General features: G+C 45.4%; 1 protein-coding gene across 2 annotated transcripts in view; it reads right to left on the bottom strand.

Moving 5' to 3' along the window:
• LOC138267857 (hydroperoxide isomerase ALOXE3-like) overlaps window positions 1–22,206 on the bottom strand; it is a 211,166-nt gene that overhangs the window by 60,321 nt on the left and 128,639 nt on the right. For both annotated transcript variants that reach the window (XM_069217078.1, XM_069217079.1), the window contains exon 3: window positions 12,606–12,690. In XM_069217078.1, the coding sequence (XP_069073179.1) occupies window positions 12,606–12,690 (85 nt within the window). The remainder of the gene's footprint in view (window positions 1–12,605; window positions 12,691–22,206) is intronic.

Genomic DNA, 22,206 nt, shown 5'->3' with positions numbered 1-22,206 from the left:
GATCTGACAGTTTGTGATGTCTTAAGGTGCAATGCACTGTGGCATTCCAGACATTTTATTAGTTGCATTATGGTGTACTGTGTATGGTAGGGAGACATGGTACAGTTTTGGTATGGTATAAGGTGGAGTTGGATTGTGTACTATGTATGTGATATGGAGGGATGTCAAGTTGAGTATTGTTTTAAATGTTGCCGTAAAGTAGGATTCCATCTAATGTTATTTAGTGTGGCATCGGTTCACAAGGTGCTGTGTACTATGAGGTGGTATGTTGTAATGCTGTACGGTGAGTTATAGCATAGTATGGTAAGTAGAACATAACTCAGGGAGTGGGGGGGGGGGGGGAAGAGAATGTATCTTGAGTGCAGGGGCAGTCTAGACCCTTACCTTAACACGGGATCTCCTAAAAGCCAATTCTATATTACGTTTCTCTCCCATTTCAACCACAGTTGGTGTGGGTGGGGGGGGGGGGGGGGGGGGGGGGAGGGAAGGAGAGGGGAGACTAGGAGCTAGGGCAGTGTGATCAGGAGCCACAGCAGATCCAAGGGTTTTCTTAGCTTTCTGTTCCACTTCTTAAAGAGGGACAGAAAAATCAGGATAGTCTCCTTTGAGCCAGGTCTGACATTGTGAAGCTAGTCAGCATCCTGGGTCAGGAGGAGGAAAACAATCTTTCTAGTCTGATGCCACTGCCCCTTCCCAAAGTATGAGAACACTGAGAAGTGCAAGAACAGGTCAATCGCAAGGTAGATTTTAGAACCTCAACTACAGACTGTAGAGTCCAGGAACGCTGCACACCCCATGCTGTATTTGTTTTGTCTCCATGCCCCAATTGACTCTCCAATTGTGCTATAGACTTCCACCTTGCTGCTTAGATGCTCAGAGTATTGAATTAGCACAGAGTGGCTGGGCGGTCACATTTCCTCACTTTGAGCAGGGAAAAGTTGTTTAATGGAGACAATATCAAGGCGTTGAAGCTAATAGGTCCCTCCATAAAAGTGAAGTGAAGGCTTTGCCTACATTGTCAGTATTACCCATCAGACCAAATTCTAGACTTAACAGCTGGTCCTGGTTGAGGGACAGGTGCCAAAGCAGAGTTGAAAAGGGATTTGCAAGTGGTCCGACCATAAATGGAAATAGGTGGTACAATTTGAATGCTGGGCATGTTGAAACGAAAGTCTAACTAGTGGCCTATCCTGTGAGTAGGCAAGTTGATTAATGTTAGTGCAATGCATTTATCAGCATAACAAACCTAATGAAAGTCGAAGTCTCGCTTACATAGTAATTGTAGGTATCATCCTCGGTTTTTCCCGTTTGCTGCCAATGCTCTGTATTACGTGGGCAAACGCTTATTTCTGTCTCAGCAGAATGTTTGAATGTGTTTACACAGGCAAGACAGTGGCCGTTACAAGGATATTACAATGTAGTAGTAGTTCAAACTATTAGACTTTCAGCAAGTCACAAAAGTATAAAAAAAAACACATCTATATATAATAGCACAATAACTAATTAAATAATAAAAGTAAATATCAAAAATAATACATATCAGCTTTCCCAATCACAAGTATTTAAATAGACTAAGATTACACCAGTACCCCCATGGACTTTCTTACAGTTAATAAACAAACAAATTCCACACATTTCAATAGAAGATAAAACCTGAAGTCTAACATACGCGCTACGACACGGACGCAAATTAATCAATCTTAAAAAGGGGCACTAAAAGGCGCTTTCTCGGTTTAGCGTAAAACTTACAAAATAGAAACACATGGATCGTACAATGTAATTTCAGCAAGGTTGCACATTTCAAGGACTCACCTAGCCACCGTAACAGAATAGTTGTCCTAGTACAGATTGAGTCTGAGGAGCTCCTTGTTGAGATTTTTTTAAAGTTTCCTTGCAACGGTTTAACTACTTTTAATTGCTCGGTTTTGAGGGAACTGTGCACTGAGTGTTTGAAATGTATGGTTCAGAATGCTATCTAAGTGTGTTTTTTGGATGTGTTAGGTGGCTTTTTCTTACTGACCTTTGGACCATGTTGGATTGCTCTCATTCTACACCCTGTAATTCGCCGACCTGAATTTTGCGGAGATCTTTGATTCTGTACTTTAACTGAGCTTTGTAATAAATTTACTTTGACAAAATCCCGAAATTAAACCTTTGAGGTTTAAGTCTCCCTGTCCATCATTCTTGTAGGACCAAATGGCTTATAAGTGTCCATATTGAAGTTATAATTTAGAATGCATTTAAGAGGAACAGGGCCAGAAAGAAGCACCGAAATCCATTAAGAAATTAACACAGCCGCTGTTGCATTCAGTTGCACAAGAGCGAGGTAGCGTGTGATGGCAAATTCTGGTACCAGAGGATGGTGGAGACTGGACCTGTAGCAGTGAATGTGAGCGGAAAACTGTACCTTATGGTTCAGCTGGTCTTGACTCTAACACATCTACATTCACGATTAATGAAGGCCACGTGGAGTAAATGAGTTGTCCCAGTGTTCTAGAAGAAGCTTGTGTGAATATCAGTAGGAAAATGCATTGCCCACGCACTAGTGTGCGTGAACATAAACCAATGCGATGCATGTTGGGATTTGTGGTTGGGAAGATAGTGTGGTGTCATGAATTGGTCTGAATCTGAATGCATATACTACATGCCTTATTTGCAGGCTTGTAAGGACTGTGGTAATTTGACTCCCGACATCACTATTCGGGGCACGACAGGCAGCCAGCACTATGATTTTCCCTATGCTTGCTAATGTGACTGCAATTGTGATAAAGCTGTGGTTTACGTTGGACTCGAAGTCCGCGATCTAGTTGAATTGTCTGCTAAAAGTGGAGATTTACATTATGAAGCACTACAGATCATCAGATAGAAGTAAAACTAGTGTGTATGTGAGCACTAACCTGGGTCCGTATTAGTTTATCCTCCTGTGCACAGGAGTAAATCTACTAGTTCAAGTAAGCTCCTGCAGTTCAGTTTTTGCTGTTGTGCGATTGTAGGTGACATAAAAAGCACAAACTGAATCTTTAAACTTTTTTTCGTTTACATTTAAGTGAAGCAGACAATAGCGTTCATTTCAATTTTGATACTGAAGTTATGCGTACTGTTGATTAAACAGGTTGTGCTGGGATAGGTTCAAAAGTGATGACAGCCACGCTGCGATTGGTTGACCTTTGCCCCCGTCACATTGGGGGTGACTGAAAGGTTAAGGCAATGTTGCAGTTGAGACGTTTGCGTGAGGATTGTCGCTAGTGTTTGTTAAAGCAAACAAAATGGGGAATATCTATGCGACACCTGTGATGATTATTTGCAAGAAAGATGTTGCTGTCCAAGGTTCACCCACTAGAGCGATGGCCACACAAAAGGTTAATTAGTTGCATGCGGCTCAACCAGTGACATAAGCACACTGAGAAAGACTGGGATATGGAATTCTCGTTGGTTGGAAGCACAATGTAATGACAGGCAAAGGATCTGGTGTAAAGCTATGATGGATGCTCCAGGTGCTTACACTGAGAATTCATAACAGAAGAAATCCCCCATTAAGAAAAAAACAGAATGAGGCAAGGACTGAAAAGGGAGGAGGATGATTATTTGGATGATTTACTGAAGGTCAAGACCACTTCCTTGTAATTTAGTTCAACCCACAGGACAACCCAGACATAAATCCCTAGAGGATGGTGCAGAAACAGTCTCCCTAAAGATGCGAGTGCACTGCGATATATGTAGATGCAAGTGCTCCTCAAATATCAGTAGGTCAAAGTGTTACCCAAACACCAGCGGTTCAAAGTCTTCCCTTGGTGTCAAGAGCCTAGATTTTAGCGAAGACAAGCATTCCTCTGGTGCAAATAATTACAATCACTCCACATGTACAAGCAGTTGTGGGCACCCCAACAGACCCCCAAAAATGCAAGGGTTCTCCCTCTACTAGCGACCCCTGAGAGACCGTCCACAATCCCAATGGTACAGATAAGGCCACTGTGGTTGCAGCCCCCTGTGACCGGATGGTAGGGGATGAAACACTCCGACAGAGTTCCAGTTGTGACAACAAAGAAGTTTTATTTTGAGTAATAGATGCAGGTACGTATTTGTCTTTAACTGCTGGGTATAGGGTGGTGGGGTGTTTTCTGTGGTCTGGTCTTCTCTCCTCTTTTCTGTTCCTTTTCCGTAGGGTGTTCCCCGGGAGGCACATGTGGAAAGAAGAGAACAGGAGCGGTAAGTGGGCAAGGCATTTCCGTCTATTTGCTCTTACTGTAAGTGTTAATTGTTTCTGTCTTATCCCACTATTCTTTTCAAGGTACTAATTCTCCGAGTGATTCTTATGGTTAATCATATATGCTTTGTGTTTATTCCTTCTACAGTGCTAGTTATCCTGTGCGCGGTGTCTTCGGTGACCTATAGTACTATTGTTTTCTACAGTGTTCAGTGGTAAGTTTTCTGACCCTCCCCCTCGATTCAGACCCTTTCCCTCCCCCTTCCCCTCTCTTGTGTTGTGCTTGTGCCCCTTATTTGTCTCTCCACTCTTTCACTTGGATTCAGGGTCATAGTCCCACGCACCTGTACGGCCACGCTTCTCCAGAAGCGTGGCGGGATGTAGCGGCTCGTCCTCCCAGGTTGCTGGGCTTCGGGGCATCCAATGCTCATCTCCAGCCATCTCTTCCAGGGTGCGAATGCTTCAACTGCCTCCGGTTATTCCTTTGGCTCCATCCTCTGCTTTCGGCGTCCATCCTATTTCCTCCAGGCTCCTCCTTTGGGAAATGGTTCACGGTTCCTCTCTCGCCTCCAACTCCTTCCTCACAAACACCGAACGCCGTACGCTCAGGTAGCGGCGATTTTGACTTCGACGTCCAGCCAATCACAGGAAGGTAAACTGGGCTGCCGGAGCCCACCAGTGGCAGTGTCAGCACAAGCAAAGTCAGAGTGCGGGCGAACAGGTTCCAGCCCGTCACACCCCCAAATCATCCCAGCCCAAAGAAAGCCCAAAGAAAATGCCCTCCAAAATATCAATATTGTGCATGTGAAAACAGAGCTTGAGCAGATTTACCTTCACAATCTGGGCACAGGTTTTTTCAGAAAAAAAAAAAAAAAAAGTGACAGTTTCGAAGATGCAGACGCAACAGAGTACCCTTTAAGAAAGTTCCAGGGATGAGCATACTTTGATGTTCTGTGGACTCAAGCAGACCTTTACCATTTGAAAAAAGTCTTCCGAAGTTAAGACCTCAGACAAGTGGTACACCCATTGGAGATAATTGGGACTATCTGGATGGTTTTATGTGAGGATCTAGACAGGTTAAGGTGTAGTTACCAGAGACTTGTGGATAGAATGTAAGTGCTATTGACCGGCTGAATCAAGAGCATGAGAGAACTGTGAATACAAATGTCCCTTAGCTTTGTGAATGCTAAATATGCAGTGAGTGCACATTTGAAGATGAAAGTGCCACAGGAGGAAGTAAATTGGCCTAAGTTTTTGAGGAGGATGCAGGAACAGAAGGAGTCGGTACACAGTTAATCATAAATTTTGTTCCTAGTTTGTAACCAAAGATTAGCACTCAAATACAATAAAATGTGATTTTCTGGTTAAAAAAAAAAAAAAAAGTATCTCAATGAGATCCTTCAGTATGCAAATATAGCGATACTAATGAGGAAAAACCTAGGAAATCACAGTATATGGTAGCATGGACAAAGTTGGCAACAAACTCTGATCCAAGAGGTTCAGTGATGATGGATTCAGGTCATTATCATGCAAGGAGTTGCTATTTAGTATGGGCAAAGCAGGTATGTAGTTCCACAGAGGAGTGGAAAGGCTGATGGTATGAATATTAGAGCTTTGAAATGTACCCCTTGCCACATATGCAATAAGGTCAGTCACTGGAAGAGAATGTAGATGGAATCCTGACAGTGTGCGCAACTTTATGCTTATTTACAGAATGCCATGCCACAGGATGGGGGAGGGGAATGCAAGTAAAAATCCCAGTATTGAAGGCCTCCATGCAAAACATCCAGAACCAGAGATACATTAGGTCAACTTTGCCCCAAGCAGCCTTATTACAACCACAAATGCAAAATGGAGGGTTAAACCTCTAGCCCAGTCCTAGGGTTAAGCAGAATCAATTCACAATTACCATTCATCCCATTTCCACTTAATATTTGGAAGTCCCATCAGAATGGTTCAGTCTGAATGACCATGCTGGGGTGGGAGAAGACAGTGTTTGGTGCAATTATACAGGTAGACCAGACAGGCACCTAAGACAACGGTAAATGGCCACCCCATATTCTTGATCGATACAGGAGCTACCCACTATACCATTAAGACAGTTGAGGTCCCTCTCTGGAAGAGATCCAAGTAGTAAGCATTACAAATCAGCAGCATACAAAAGGCCAGTCCCCAATTCAACTGAAAATAGGTTTAATGAGAAATAACCACCATTTTGTCATAAGGGATTTAATGCCAGTGAATCCGCCAGGAAGGTACTTACTCTGTAAACTTAATTGTGGGATGTAATTCACACGAGAAGGTGTGAAAATGGACTCCGGCAGTTGATGCAGATTTCAAAATAATGTTCCAAGTGCCAGTAGTCAGACTATACCTAGCCCTCATGATGAAAGATTCTCCGATTTAAAAAAAGACAGTGAAGGAAGAAGTATAGAACTTTACAGGAAAATAAATTGGGCTGATAAAAAAACAAACAAAAACACATTGTGGCAAAATAGTCTTTCCACTGACACCCCAAAACAAGCCCCTACCAGAAGCAATAGTTATAAAGCTAAATCATTGAAGGCATGTTAGAATGGGACATTCTAAAGGAGTCATTCAGAGTCCATGTAACTCCTACGATGGCCCTTCAGAAACCAAAAATTGAGGATAGTGCAACACCTGTGAAAAATGTGTTGTTTCCTGCTGTGCAGTGGTTCTGAATCCTAGTTTAATTAGTTTCCCAATTCCCCTGAATGCAGAGTATTTCAGTCATTGATGTGTCAGACATTTTGTTTCCATTATTTTACATAACAGTAACTACACTCATGTTCAGATGCAAATATTACACAAGAGTTTTATGTTGAGCTCCTCAAGGGTATATCACAAGCTGCTCATTCGTTAACCAGATGTTGGAAAAAAAATCTGGAGACCTTACAGATACCTTGAAGTTAGACAACTGGTGCAGTATGTTGATTTGCTAGTGGCATCTGGCCAAAGAAGCCTGTGGACAGCACAATTGCCCTGCTCAACTATTTTGGTTATAATAGACACTAGGTTTCTCTTGACAAATTGCAGTACTGCCAGAACAAAGTCTTATCTAAAGCACCAACTTGAGAAAGGGGCAAGGAGTGTTGCATGTGCGCATCTCCAGTCTTGAAGAGGCAATCTTTAAGGAAAGATAGGCTACTGTCAGTGGATTTCCAACTTTTCCTTAGTGATGAAGCCTGCACAGAGACTAGGACAATGACCTCAGTGAACTGGTACCATTTGACAACGAATGCAAGTGAGGTTAGAAAAATACTTTGTAATGTGCCCACTCTAGGAATACCAGTCTACAACAAGGAATTTACCTTACATTGGAATAAGCTCTATGGGTGCACACTATTTTGGCACAGAAACAGGGAAATGGAGTGGCCAATTGCAGACTTCTCCACACTTGATCCAGTGGCTGCCACGCTTCCTGATGGTTTGAAATCAGTCACTGCTGTTAATCTGAGCATACAGCAGAGTGAAGGTATTGTGATGGAGTATACACTCCATGTGATGGTTCTGCACTCCATAGAAATCCTCTCAACCCACACAAACTAAACACATGATAGGCACCCACCTTTCTAAGTATGGCTGGGCAATTTTAGCAGCAGAGAAGGTATTAAGAATTTGCAGAGTGCTCCATCTGGCTACCATTTTCCCCCTTCTTGACAACATTACTGAAGTTATGTTTGACCATAGCTGTGTTCTTGTCAAAACTAGACATTCTAGATGCACTACAAATTGAGTTGTGGAAGCAACTTACTTGTGTAATATAACCTTTGCACAGGTGGCAGAACTACTAACTTAGGCCTTCAGATGTGCTACATGTCAGTATAAATGTTAATCCTCTGACACTGACAGCCAGTATGGATTCAGTGTGGCACAAGACTTCAGGCAGCTGTGGCCGCAGTTTTCTAGACCTCCTCTGGTTCCCTTACATGAATTGACACAGATGTTATGAACTTGTTAAATGTACTCCTGTAACCCATGGAAATAGGTCATGAAATGTGCTGCTCACAAAAATGGAGATTCACTGCATGCACTAAACCGCATTATGTAATTTGTGTGCACAGTAATAGTTTGCTTCAATGGGAGGATTATATGGTAATGCTGTACAGCCTTACCGTGTAATACACTTGCAAAAACTGCTTTGGGTCCAGTAAGGGTCATTTGTAAAGCCTTAAACTCAACCCTGGGTAGCTGTGGTTTTGATCAGCAAGGCTTAAACAAAGGACCAGTGTATAGCATTTAACACTACCAGAACAAAATAAGGAAGCCACACAACACAAACTAAATCTGACACAAATTTATAAAAACATTTTATGAATTTTTAGAGATTAACATGAGCAAAATCCACTGGAGTGTTCCGTAGATACATTTTTTTAAAGAAAACTTAAATCTTACTGCAACTGCAAACACGCATTGGTAACAGTAAAGTTTGTAAGAGTTGTGTTTGGCGACTTCGGTCAGACTTGAGCAACGCAATCCGACACAATGTCTAGGGGTCTAGTGAAGAGCATTTAGAAAGTCACCTGGTCAAAGCGTTATCCAGTCAAGTTCCAAGCTTTATAACAACCCTCTGAGTTTAATGGAGTGGTTCTGATGATGCAGGAGATGCTCAATGATGTTTTGGTTGTTATGTAGTCAATGGGGTATTCTTTGGGGTTACGCCTCACTTCAAGGGTCAGGTGACTGAGGGACCGACGTTTGAGGCAAACTCCTCTGAGACAGTAGAAGGCCAGCTGCAGCTTTCCTACCTGTCTGTACACAGGAGTCCCAGTCATACCCTTGGGTAGAGATTCTTCTCTTGGGCAATCAGTCTGGACTCAGATGATACTCCCAGGTTTGGCATAATAGGGGGCAACTTTTGGCCATTGAGGGTCAGTCTCTTGGGGCACCCAGCAGCAATACCTCTTCTCAAGTGGCTACTGATTTGACAAGTTGTGGTACTTCAGCTATATTGTCCATGGTGCTGGTTCAAGGTGGGCACCTGATTCTTTGAGTCACTTTGGTCTGGGGCACAACTTTTGCCCATGCCAGGGACAATAAGCAGTGTCCTCTTGTCTTTCACCCAAGTTGTGACAGATGCAGCCCAGCAGACAGGGCAGCCTCTTTCCCACATCCAGGGGTCAGCAGGGCAGTATTTCAACCATTTGTCCAGTTCCGGTATGATCGGAGGTTCAGTGTGCCATATTTATGCCCAGGAAGTGCCTTGGAGGGAGGATGGGGTCACTAGCAAATGTGCTACCAGCTCCCCTCACTCATGGTGATGACTTTCCAGCTATGTTTGGCATCTAGCAAGTTGTCTGTACCATTCCTTGGATGTTAGGAGCTTGGTAGCCCACCATAGAGATGGTGACTACCTGTGGGCTAGATGCCAACAGAAAAAAAGGTTTTGGGCACTGGTCGCCCCTCTCTGCCCCCGCAGCCAGCCTGTCTACCTGAACAAAGAACAGTCCTTTAGGAGTGTGACTGACATTTGCCCACCATAAGGCAGCTTTGCCTTTGAAGTTGACCTCTTGGGCTAGTACCCTGAGTGGCGTCCTGCAAAGAGGGGACACCTCACCCTGTAATAGGCTATTATTCTCAAGTCTGAGTCAGTCACACCACTCTCCAGGAGGGCAGAAAGCTGACTGGTGGCCAGTGACCGTTTGTGACCCCTATGTTCAGTGGTTTCAGAGTGGGAACTTTCTAAAAGATGCATTTCTGCGATAGTGACATTGAGTTAAACTTGGGCATCAAGTCAGGTTTAATGCCACAATTAATTTGATACCTTACAGTAACCAACTACGTAGTCGCATTCTGAATTTAGCCAGGATGGAGGAGTGAGTCGGTAACCTTGTGTTAATCAATGGGGTTGCTAATTCTTCCACAGCAAAATGAAAATTTGGAAGTGTTGCTGATAAGACATTTAAAAATGCATGTCCTACTTAATATACAGCTCCCTCCCCTTAGAGCTTTATAGGCCTTCCTTAGGAAAGACTTCCATATATTAGGTGAAGTGGGGCTTTGCCACCGGTTTGAATGGCAGAAATCGAACTAGCAGTATTATCACTGCCCTTCCAGACTGCAATGGAAGGCTGGGATCCATTTTGTACTTTTTCATACCCAGGGTGGCATAATTAATGGTGCAGCCTGGGATGGAGACAATGCCTTACATGCCCTGGGTACCACATACTAGGGACTTCTAAGTAAGTCAGTCTGCTCCAATTGGGGGTACCCAATTAGAAACACTTTAGTGCCAGTGTTCCAACCCCTTACAGAGTCTAGTAAGCAGGCCTAGTACACGCTGAGAGTTGATAAACCAGCATCAGTCCGAAAATGTGGGGGTGAACATGCAAAAAGAGGGATTTCCTTATGGTCAGGCACCAACATGCAGACGTACTGACAACAAGTACTGTGCACCCATAAAACAACCTGGTGTAAATGTTTCAACCCATTTTAGCCACCTACTGCTCGCCCTCGCTTCCCCCCCCCCCCCAAACTACTTACAAAACAAATAAATAAAAAAAAGCAGGAAAGAATAAATAGTACTTGGTGTTTCATATACCTTTCTGCCATGGCTGATTGAATGGATATTTTACTAATATGTGAAACACAAGTTAGATATAAACAATAACCACAGTTTTCAGAGTGCTTGCTTGTGGTAGGTCCATGGCTTCAACTTGGATACAAGTGACATGGCACCAAATGTGGAACACTTATTTCAGTGTGCAATATAATTTTAAAATGTCCTACCTATTGACAGTGCTTTCTCGTTGTCAAGAGGAAACACGTCACTCTTACCCACTGCACCAAAATGGATTGTTTGGTTTCTCACTCTCCACACATACCTCCACAGTGATTGCATTGACATTTCATAACATAAAAAATTGCATTTCCCACCAATTACTTTAACTTTCATTGGAGAGGTTTTATTTTATATACAGCTACCTGAATGTGAAAGACTAACAAAATAGTTATTGAATATTTTGTCCTTTTCAGCCACATCTTTGATTCTTACCCACACTCGGGCGACGCCCTATTGAACACTCTGCTGGACTCACCTGTACCAACCAGACGTGCTTCCACAGTGTCTGCCAGATGGAGCCAGAGCGCACCTTTCAGGCGGGCCACTTGTGCCACGGGATGCCAGACCGTGCGGATTGTAAGGGGCGGTTCTTGGGCAGGCTGATCGGGGCTCGCCTGGTAATTGACTGAGGCTGCTGCGTAGAGCAAGCTGAAGAACACAGGCTGCTTTTGTTTAATTATATCCTGCAGCTCTTTGTCGCACATTGAAGAGGTTGGAGGAGCTTCAACCTTCACAGCTAATGCCTTATAGTGCGGTGATGCACATAGCAGCACTAAAATGCATTAATGTAACACCAGATGTGTGCTACTTGACAGGTAGGACTTAGCCACTCTGTTAAAATATTGCAATTGTACTGAAACACTTGTGCTTTAAAATGTTCTATTAGAAAGGATGCAACAGGGACCAGGGTCAAACCGGAACAAAAATGAGGTCCAGGCACCAAATTTAAAGTGGCTCACTTTAGCGAGTCAGATAGCTAAATGTGGCCCAGATTTGCAAATCAGGGAAGTTTGAAACTTGTAAAAACAGGTTGTACAGAGGTTTTGCAAGGTATGGGACACTGCATGCAATATTTGTAGTAATTCGAGATACAGTAGAAACCTTACCATAAAACAGACCCCCAAACAGCCTAAACCCCAGCCCACACACTGACCTCAGACGAGCCTTTGGGGCCCTGTCAGATTGCCGTACAGACTAGTTGAATCCTATCGGGAGCAGTTGCCTCTGCATCCATCGATTCAGGAGGTGCTTATAGTACAAAGCTCACTTGGGAGAGGGTTGAACACTGAGGCAGTAGCCGAAGGGTATATTCTGCAGAATGATCCCAAAGCTAGGGGTATCTGAGGTGTGGTAATGTGGGGTGGGTTCTGCACCCTCGACTAGCACCCTATTCATGAGACTGCAGTGCCCCTTTTCTCCTATTAGAAACAGCCCTTAAACTATTCACATTGATCAGTAGGTGCAATAATGATGCAAGGGAGTAGGGGAGGCAGGCTTTCATGGAAGTGAAAGTGCGCAACCCGAGTTTTTTTGCAATGAATCGGATCACCCGCAAAGAAAACTGTTCAATTCGACATATCACTGACTGAAGTGAAGGACCACCGCCCCACCAAAAATATTTCCTTAAATACTCAATATGTAGCTACTTAAATTATAAAACACTTGTTAATAGTTTTTCTGTATAAACTATCATTAAAGTGCTGACAGTATTATGATATCCTGTTAGGACTGCCTATAAACTACAGGGAGGGAGATTTGTATATATCAGTTGCTAAAGTTGTAGCACTAGATAAGTTCCCATAACATAGAATAACTCACTTGTAGGTCTCTCGTCTCTCTTTCAGCTCATTCTCTCTCTGCTTCAGGAGAAGGGGGTTGTGAACGTCTGCAGAGGCCAGAGTAGCTGCTCGAAAAAGTAAAAAAAAAAGTGTTCTGTTCAGGGAGGTCTTTCATTGAATAAATGGAAAATATCACATAACAATTAAAAGGCATATGCGTTAGAATGGGATGCAAGAAAAAAAGATCTGATACGGTTGATTAACCTGTCCAGGTAGACAATAGGACTAACAAGCAAGACATTTGGAATTCTCAAATACCAGTTGTCGTACATTTCCCTTCAATACAGCGTTCATGCTTATTTTGAGTTTGTTTGAGGAAGATGACAAACCGGGGAGGCAAAGGATACCTGCTTCCAGTAAAGTTCAGGATCAAATCCAAGGTTCTCTTCAGTCCATGAATCAAAGTGGGGCAAAGGCTCAGCATACTTCCAGAAACTGGCCTTACACAGCTCCCCAGCCACACATTTCTGATCCTCCACCCTCCTTATTTATTAAGGACCATAGAAGAGCATGAAACGGTGAAAGATCTATGGTAGTGCAATACCCCCGATTTTGGAGCACCATCAAGCCAGACTAGTCAATTGAACCCAACCACTTACGATTAAGGACCTCCGCCCCGCGCTTCCTCCCCCCTACCATTTACCCCCCCACACACACACACACACACACACACACGCACGGGGAGGCTTTCAATGAATCAGATTAGATCCCAACCTTAAAAAAAAAAAAAAAAAAAAAAAAAAAACACACACTTTACATTGCCATGCCTGTTGGATTTCTGAAGTAAAAGGTATGACAAAATGTGGTGTACTCCTGTGCACTCAGTTATTTCTCACTGCAGAATTAAGACTATAGAATTTCTTTAGCAATGCTCTTTGGTACATTACAGAGTTCTGAGTGAAGGTTCTTGTAAAGTCAGCTGGAGCTTGGCACGAACAGCTGTGGTGGTGAGGAAATAAACCTTACTTAAAAATTTTCCCTGAGCAGAACAATCTTCCCTGCCACACAAAACCGAGGGCTTTGTACCTTTTTTGGATCATTTGTATGAAGCTGGTGCAGATGAGCTGGGATGCAGAAACCTATGTTATAGGTATTTTTAGAGTACACTACAAACCCAGGAGGGTATCCTAGTGCTGAAAAGCAAGAGTGGTGTGGGCCAAGGCAGGGAAGAACTATTCAAAGAATCAGATCTTCAGTTTCTTGTGAAACTGAAAAACTGAGGTGGCTCAGATGTGGAGGGGTAAGCCATTCCAGGCTTTGATAGCAAGGTACATGGCCTAAACACCAGATCTGGTTCTGCATGTGAAGGGCATGTGTGCACGGAGTGTTTGGTTGAGTGAAGGTGTCCGCTCTGTGTGACCAAGATGACATGAAGCAGACCCTTGTTTTAGCAACGCTTTTACATGGTAGATGTATACGCTCATTAATAATACTCACGTTTCATGTTTTTTAGCCCTTCATTTTGTGGCTACAAATAGTAGACATGACGATTTACTGGTGACCACTTTATAGTTTGCACAGCACAACTCAGGGGTACAGATAGATTGAGTCCACCAACTATTTTCACAGGGTGAACACGGTCTCCTTTGCTATGTATCTGGGCAACAGTGAAGTAAGCTGAATTAGTACCAGTGTAATTTTCCAAAACTAGGGCACATTCAACAGTGTCTTCACTTTTGACCGTTCTCAGCAGCATGCAGGTTTTTGGGGGTCTTTTCCCCTTCCATGTGGGCTCAAAACAAAGGGCAGATTTAAAGGCCATCAGCTCTTTCATCCGAGTACAATTCTGGTTGGGGGTTATGGGCAGCCTAATTCCTAGGGGCCAGAGCAGTGAGGGGGAAACAAAGGCACACAGCGTATCATTTTACATGCATTTAAGAGAAACTATGATCAGCTTTTGATTTGGTTCATTTTCAATATAAAAGCATGCACTGTAAGAGTATCAGCTGTATCGGACTGAGTATTTACATGAATAGCCATTTAAAATCCCATTTTTTATTCTTTTACAGATGCCACTTCCTGTAGTGTCACTTCCTGTGATGGAACATATGAGGCCCACGTACAGTGATTTCACATGCTGTGAGGTCACTTGCATACGGTCTAAATTTGTTTCCCCAGTCAAACTGTACTTATAAAAGTACAGCTCACCCACAAAGGTATCCAGGTACTGGGCTGAGGGTCTCTGGCAGACTTCAGGAAGGAACTCTAGGCCTGGCTCTACAACAATGAGGGTGCGATTCAAAGGTGGAGGGGAAGGGCGTTCCAGATTTGGTGGCAAGGTGGTAGAAAGATTGGCCTCCAGTGTGGCAGCAGCAGATGCATGGTGTCTGTGCAAGGCCAAGGTGAGTGGAGATTTCTGGATGGTTGGTGGACGTTCAGGTGGTGTATCATGGACATCGGTCCTTGGTCATGGAGAGCTTTGTAGGCATGGGTCAGAAGCTTGAAGAGGCCTCTCTTCTGGATGGGGAGCCAGTGGAGGTGTCTTGGGTGCTAGGAGATTTGGGTCTTTTTGGGCAGGTTGAGGATCAGTCTGGCTGCTGCTATCTAGATATGAAGTCTTGAGTTCCCCGGTGGTGCCTGCATAGTGCATTGCCATAGGCAAGACAGCTGGTGGAGGGCCTGTGTCACATTTTTCCTGGTGCTGCTGGGTAGTTACTTGAAAATTCTACAGAGCATGTGAAGCGTGTGGAAGCAGGCTGAGGAAATGATGCTGACCTAAGATTTCATGGAGTTTGTCATCAAGGATGATGGCAAGGTTTCAGGCATGATCCTTCTGAGTGGGTCCAAGTTCTGATGGCCACCAGGAGTTGTTCCAGAGGGAGGTGTGTCTGCCGAATATCAGCACTTCGATTTTCTCTGTGTTGAGCTTCAGCCAGTTCTCTTCCAGGCCGAGACGGTCTTGTTGCAGTTGTGAAAGCGGTTTGTTATAGTGGGGTCTGCTGGGAGTGAGAGAATGAGCTGGGTGTCATCACCATAGGAGAGGATGTTGAAGGTTCTGACAATCTTAGTGGTGTCATGTAGACGTTGAAAAGGGTGGGACTGATGGATGATCCTTGCGGGACACCACAGATGGTGTGCTTGGGCTGTGAGGTAACGAGGGAGACAAATCCGCTGTGGGCATTTGGTGAGTCATCTTGGATACCGATCTTTTGCAGACAGTTGACGAGTGTGGTGAGTTGCTGTCAAAAGTAGCAGAGGTCAAAAAGGATCTGGGTGACTGCTTCTCCTTTGTTGAGTAGGGTGCAGATGTCATCTGTCACATCAATCAGGGCTGTCTCAGTGCTGTGGTTGGCAGTTAATCAAGATTGGGAGGGGTCTAGAAGGTTGTTTCTCTTCAGTGAGTTGGAGGTTGATGGCCTTCTCCAGGCCTTTGGAGGGTGACTGGAGGCAGTAAGATGGGGGGCCATAGTTCTTGAGGTTGAGGTATGTGGAGCTTTTTTTTTTTAGGGGGGCGGACCTGTTTCTAGGCATCAGAGAAGATGGCTGTAGAGGAGTTGAGGATGGTGAGGTGGTGGTGGATATAGTCGCTCCCGAGGTTGAAGAGTTAATGGGGGGGGGGGGGGGGGGAGGACCATATCAGTGTGTGCACCCGAGTGGATGGAGTTCATTAAAGTCCTGGTGTTTGTTTATTTGTTCCCATGTGGTATGCGGGTGGCTGGCAGCTGTCTTCCCAGGTGTGGGGATGGTGAGGTCAGTGGCTTGGGGCTCAAAGTTTCTGTAAATGGTGGCTATCTTGATGTGTAATCGTTCTGGAAGGGCGTTGCAGAGTTCCTGTGAGGGCAGAATTGAGTTTTGTGGCAGATGGGCATTTGAACTCTGCATCAAGGCCAGGGCCAACCAGACCAAGGAACCATTGTCAATGTCAGGACACGGTCACTGATTTGAGTAGGTGCTGGTAAGCCTTCTTGCATCTGCATTCCGTCACACTGAGTTCTGGGATATATCAGTTGGCTTGTTTGGTGGGGACAACTCAGTCAGGGGTGTAGGTGATCCAAGTGTTGAAGTTCTCAGTCTGGTTCAGGTTGGTGAATGTGCCAGGCTGGAAGAGGCTAAGGACATCAGTCCATTGGTACTGAGTAACTTTCCTGCAGCTGTGGAAAGGGGCGAAATGGTGGCGTGGGGGAACTGGTGATGGTTCAAGTGTCAGACCAGGCGAGTTCCATGGTGTAGCTGTATCAGATTCTGTTGCTTGACATGAAGATGGGGTCCCGTGTGTCCAGCTTCATGTGGTGTCTGAGACAAGCTGCGTGAGGCTAATGGTGTCCATTTGTTCCAGGAGGCCGGTGAAGTTGGTGTCTGTGGGGTCGTCTAGGTGAAAGATAAGGTCTCCCAACATACGTGGTGTTTAGGTTCGATGGCCAGCAGGGTGATTAATTCAGTGATGGCGTAGCTGAGGCCTGCTTGGAATCCCGGGGGTCTGAATGCAATTGTGCCTCAGATAGTTTTGCCATCGGTGTGAAGCTAAAAGTTCAGGGGTTTCATGAATGGCATGCTTTTGTCTTTGCTATCGTACACAAGGAAGCAATCATCTGCACAACTATCAATGCTGCTTCGGTGTCAGTTGGTGCGGTCACGGTCATCTTGTAGTGGCTGGGAGTTGGGGGCTGACGTAGGAGTGAGTCAAGTCTGTGGTAAAAGAGAAGTCGGGCAAGAGTGGAAATGGTGTCCCAGACTTCAGTGGCATGTTTGAACAGCAATCTTGTCTCAACTCAGATGCTTCCTGATCAATGCAAGGGATACTCTGGCAGCAGCGACAGCCAAGTGAGGGAATCTGTTAGGGTGGTCAGTCCTAAGATGGCAGTGAAGCGGCAGTGGAGACAGGTGAAGAGTCCCACTGTGGAGTGAGCAGATGAGTCCGCAGTTATGTCTGGTGTCAAGGGTGGTAGATAAGCAACAGAGTACCTATGGGATTCAGGAGGACCAACATTCCTGGTGCTGGGCACAGTCCAGGCATGGACAGGCACAGATGGGCTAGCCTTTGGCACACTGGTGGCATGCCCACTGGGCACAACTGCTATGGTCTCCATTAAATAGGTCCTGGGAGGGGCACAGGGGAAGTGGGAAAACAGTGTTATGGAAAATGGTGGGAAACTGGCGAGTGCATTGGGCTTGGGGCACCAGAGACCTGCATACTGTTGCAAGCCGGAGTGATGTGCTGGGTGGTGAGGGCCATCTCAGGAGCAGGAGCAGTCTGGCCATCAGCAAGGAGCAACTATCAGCGAGGGAGGAGCTTGCAAGGGCCCGCACACTGAAGCCGCATTACTAAATAGGTCCTCGGAGGGGTGCTGGGAGGCATGGCAGCAGGAAAACTGCATGTGGGAAGCAGCAGCAGGAAACTGGTGAGGTTGCAGGGCCAAGGGTACTGGAGACATGGGTACTGTCGCAAGAAGGCACTTCCTTTCACCCTACCCAACTGAAGGGCCGAATGCTGGTCCCACTAACCATGAACAGGGGAGGTCCTAATCGGAGTGTGGCTTAATCCTCAACAAGAGTTGTTCATCTATTATCCACATCAGGACTGTAGTCGGTGTAAAACAGAGTTACTGGATCCTGCTCCAATAACCACACAATTTCAGATCCGTACCACACAATGTTCAACCACACAGACAAACCAGCACATTTGCTTTTACGGGTTTATAAGTGGAACATTTTCGGACTTTCCAGTATTTGATCCTATGGAAGGGTTCTAAACTAAGATTCAGTATTCAATCTTCCAAGGTGAGCCACGAGAACAGGATGCTCTTCCTTTGACAACTTTTAAACGTTTCCAGAGAGTCTATTTGCATCATTCTGAAGAACATAACATTTAAAACTTCAGTGGTTCCTCTCCCATACCTTTTGTCATTCTATTACTTTCCCTTTTCATCAAGGTACTCATTTACTCCCTTTCACCAATTTGTTTGAAAAGGAATTGCCAATTTATTGTTTTGGTCTGCAAATGTCAGGATTCCTTTTTGAGGGCATTTGCCTATTGAGTTCCTGTTCTTCAAGGGAATGTCTATCACAAGCAACCACAGAAAGACAAAAATGTGTAGCATTAAAGGGGTTTGTTGAGAGCTGCAGCTCATCGTATGTCCATAGGTGCTGGGACATCTTCCCTGCACCAATAATCAAGCCAGAATCATAAAAACAGTACATGTTTGTGCATGAGATGCAGCCTTTTCCTGCAGGGAAAAAAAAGTTTTACATAAGAATCAAATACAGAAAACCAAGGTAGTGCAGGGGATGAATTCTTTATGGCCCTGGCTGTAGGACAAATATTTAGGGTTGGTCTTTCGAGTTTAAAACATTTTTTTTATCTCCTTTACCTAAATATCTAGAACAATATAATGGGTTTGAAATACTGAATAGGACAAGAAGAAAGATGCAACAGTTCATGTATACCTAATGTCCTGAAAGTTCTGCCTTGGACACTGGTTGTACTCCAACAAGCTATCTAGCATTAGTTACCTTTTGTACACAAAATAGACAATTGCTTTCAGTTTGAACTCGAAATGTGCCACAAGGGACGAATACTGGGGCGACACCCAACAGCTGGAGGGATTTCGGAAGGGAGTTGAGAAAAATATACGTAATAGAAAACTATGTAACTTAAGGAAGTCTACAGAGTGTAGCTATGAGCTACAGCTTAAAAGCTGAAACCTTTTTGTAATTGATGCGACATTTGCATTGATTGTTAATGCAATCTGCAATGTGCTTTAGAATCACTTTATGAATGTAATCAAAGTATTGCTTTGCTTAACCCCAAATTAGTCTAAAACTAATCCGTAACATGAAAAATGACACTGTAATGAGTTACTGTTGGCAAACAGATGGGGCAGTTTTCTGTAATCTTCTGCCAGTGATAGAAGGGGGCGGAGGGGATGAAGCTCTACTCGGATTGTAATATTCGATTTCAAAATCAGGTCGTATTTAAAAACGCAGGTAAAGCGAGTTTCATCCTCTGATTTCCACGTTGGATTGCTTCTAATTTATCACCTCCTGAGTCTGTGCATCTCCATTACCAACCTAAAGACACCCATACTGTATCAAGTCATCGTTTATGATTAGAATATTTTGTCAGTATGTACGGTGCAAGATTGTGGCCTCTTTACTTAATATGGGGCAAATTATTAGTGTCCAGAATTCCTCTCCCTTTGTTAGTTATCAAACAATTAAAGCATAACACACAACATACCTCTCAACTTGGCATTTTAACTCTGTGGATAGACATGTAGTCACTTATTAGAGGAGACCTAAATTTCATATTGCTTTGTAAGGTGCAGATTACATTTAATTGAAACTGCTGCATTTCTAAGGTTTTTTTATGAGTAAATCCCTAAAATAACTAACATCCCTGTAACCTTTGTTTTTTCAGTGAATATCTAGGATTTTATTTTTTTAAACGCTTAGTGGGAAATCAAAAAATGCTCCTGCAAAGCGAAGTCACACGTTTCCTTGCCTGCATTAGTGCAGGCAGTGAAAACACTATGGGGGTCATTACAACATTGGCGGTAAAAGCCGCTTACCGCCGTGCAGAAGACCGCCAATACACCGCCGCGGAACTAGGACATCTCGGAATCCGCCGAAATTCAGACACCCACACAAGTCTGCCACACCAAAGGTCCGTGTTAAACAGGCGAAAATAAAACCTCCACCTCCACGCCAACAGAAACATGCCCATGCTATTACGACCCACGAATCCATGCGGCGGTCTTTCAGCTGCGGTATTCCATTGGCGGTACACACCGCCGCGCTCAAAATACACACATCTCCAAAACACCACCACATTGGACATTTTGAAACACACACACCTGATACCTGTACCCACACCACTCACACACACACACACACACACACACACACACACACACACACACACCACCCACAAACCCCTATGACCAAAAAAAATCACGAACGAAGGCCAGAGAGAGCACAGAATAGACAACCCCACCACACAGAGGCACACAACACCATCACCCACACAACATCCACACACCACTACACATCACCACACTCATCACCCCATACACCACCCCACACATCACCTACACCACCCCATGTCACGCCAAAGACACCCCCGGTTTTCCGAGGAGGAGCTCAGGGTCATGGTGGAGGAAATCCTATGGGTAGAGCCTCAGCTATTTGGCTCACAGGTGCAGCATACATCCATAGCCAGGAAGATGGAGCTATGGCGCAGAATAGTCGACAGGGTCAACGCTGTGGGACAGCATCCAAGAAATAGGGAGGACATCAGGAAGAGGGGGAACGACCTACGGGGGAAGGTGCGTTCAGCGGTCTCCAGGCACATCGCGGTTCAGCGGACTGTTGGCAGACCCCCACCTCCTCCCCCACAACTAACATGGGAGGAGCAAGTCTTGACCATCATGCATCCAGAGGGCCTCTGAGGAGTCGGTGGAGGAATGGACACTGGTAAGTCAAATCTTATCATATCCCCCCCACCCTACCTGCATGCTATCACACACCCCCACCCTCATCCCCTATCACTACAACTCCTCACTAATGTACTAATAACACAAACCACACATCCCAACACCACGCCCTCCATGACACAACAAAGCATGGTCACCCCTCACTAAAGCATGCTCACTGCACATACCCAGAACACCCCCCAACCATCATCACACAAGCCCCCCCCCCACAGGAATGCTTGCACTGGGGTACACGGTCAGCCACCCATTGCACACCATTACACACATGCAATAATCATGCACTTATGCCCCTGCAGGATCACGAAGGACCGTCACCACACCGGAGGGTCCAGACAACTCCACTCCACCCACAGAATGGGCCCACAGAGACGATAGCAGCTCTGCCCTACTGGATACTGTTTACCAGCCCGGACCATCGTGGGCCTTGGGACAGTCGATCCCCTTGCACAGGCACAGCCCAACACGGACCTTCCACCCTCTGGTAACACCAGCACAGCACCCACCCAGCGGGCCCATACCTCCGTACCCAGGACAGGTCAATCAGCGGTGTGTCCACCACTACAGGGAACCCAGGATAACCCACCACCCCAACAACAACAGGGACCTGGGAGCAGTGGTAGTGGGCACATGGTCCAGGGGACGGAGGCACAGGAACACAGGGGAACTGGGAGGGCTGCTGTGCGACAGGGGGCGGACAGGCCAAGGGCACACTCTCCACGAAGCCCTCTCCTCCATCATGGGAGCCTACCACCACTCCCAGGAGACAATGGCGACGGTCCTGGCCAAGTTTCAGGACAGCCAGCGCCTGCAGGAGGACCAGTATTTGGGGTTCAGGGAGGAGCTCAGGACCATCAGCTCCGCCCTGGGTGCCATCGTAGGGCTGCTGAAGGACATACAGCAGACCTTGAGGGACACCGTGGCACTCCAAGGGGCCCCTGACACTAGCATGGACGATGAACTGCCCACCACCTCCGCTAGTGGACAGGACGCCCTGCCACAGGACCAGCACCCCACCCCCTGCAGACGGACAACCACCACACAAGCGGTCCCTGAGATCCAGGAACAGGACAGAGCAAGATGGCAAGACCCCCGCCAGGAAATGAGACCACCCTGATTGTCCTCCCACTGTCCTACTTTGTTAGCCTGTCC

The sequence above is a fragment of the Pleurodeles waltl genome, chromosome 12 (assembly GCF_031143425.1).
Source record: "Pleurodeles waltl isolate 20211129_DDA chromosome 12, aPleWal1.hap1.20221129, whole genome shotgun sequence".
Lineage (NCBI taxonomy): Eukaryota > Metazoa > Chordata > Amphibia > Caudata > Salamandridae > Pleurodeles > Pleurodeles waltl.
The sequence above is the reverse complement of the archived record's forward strand: the minus strand, read 5'-3'. Positions and strand labels throughout refer to the sequence as shown.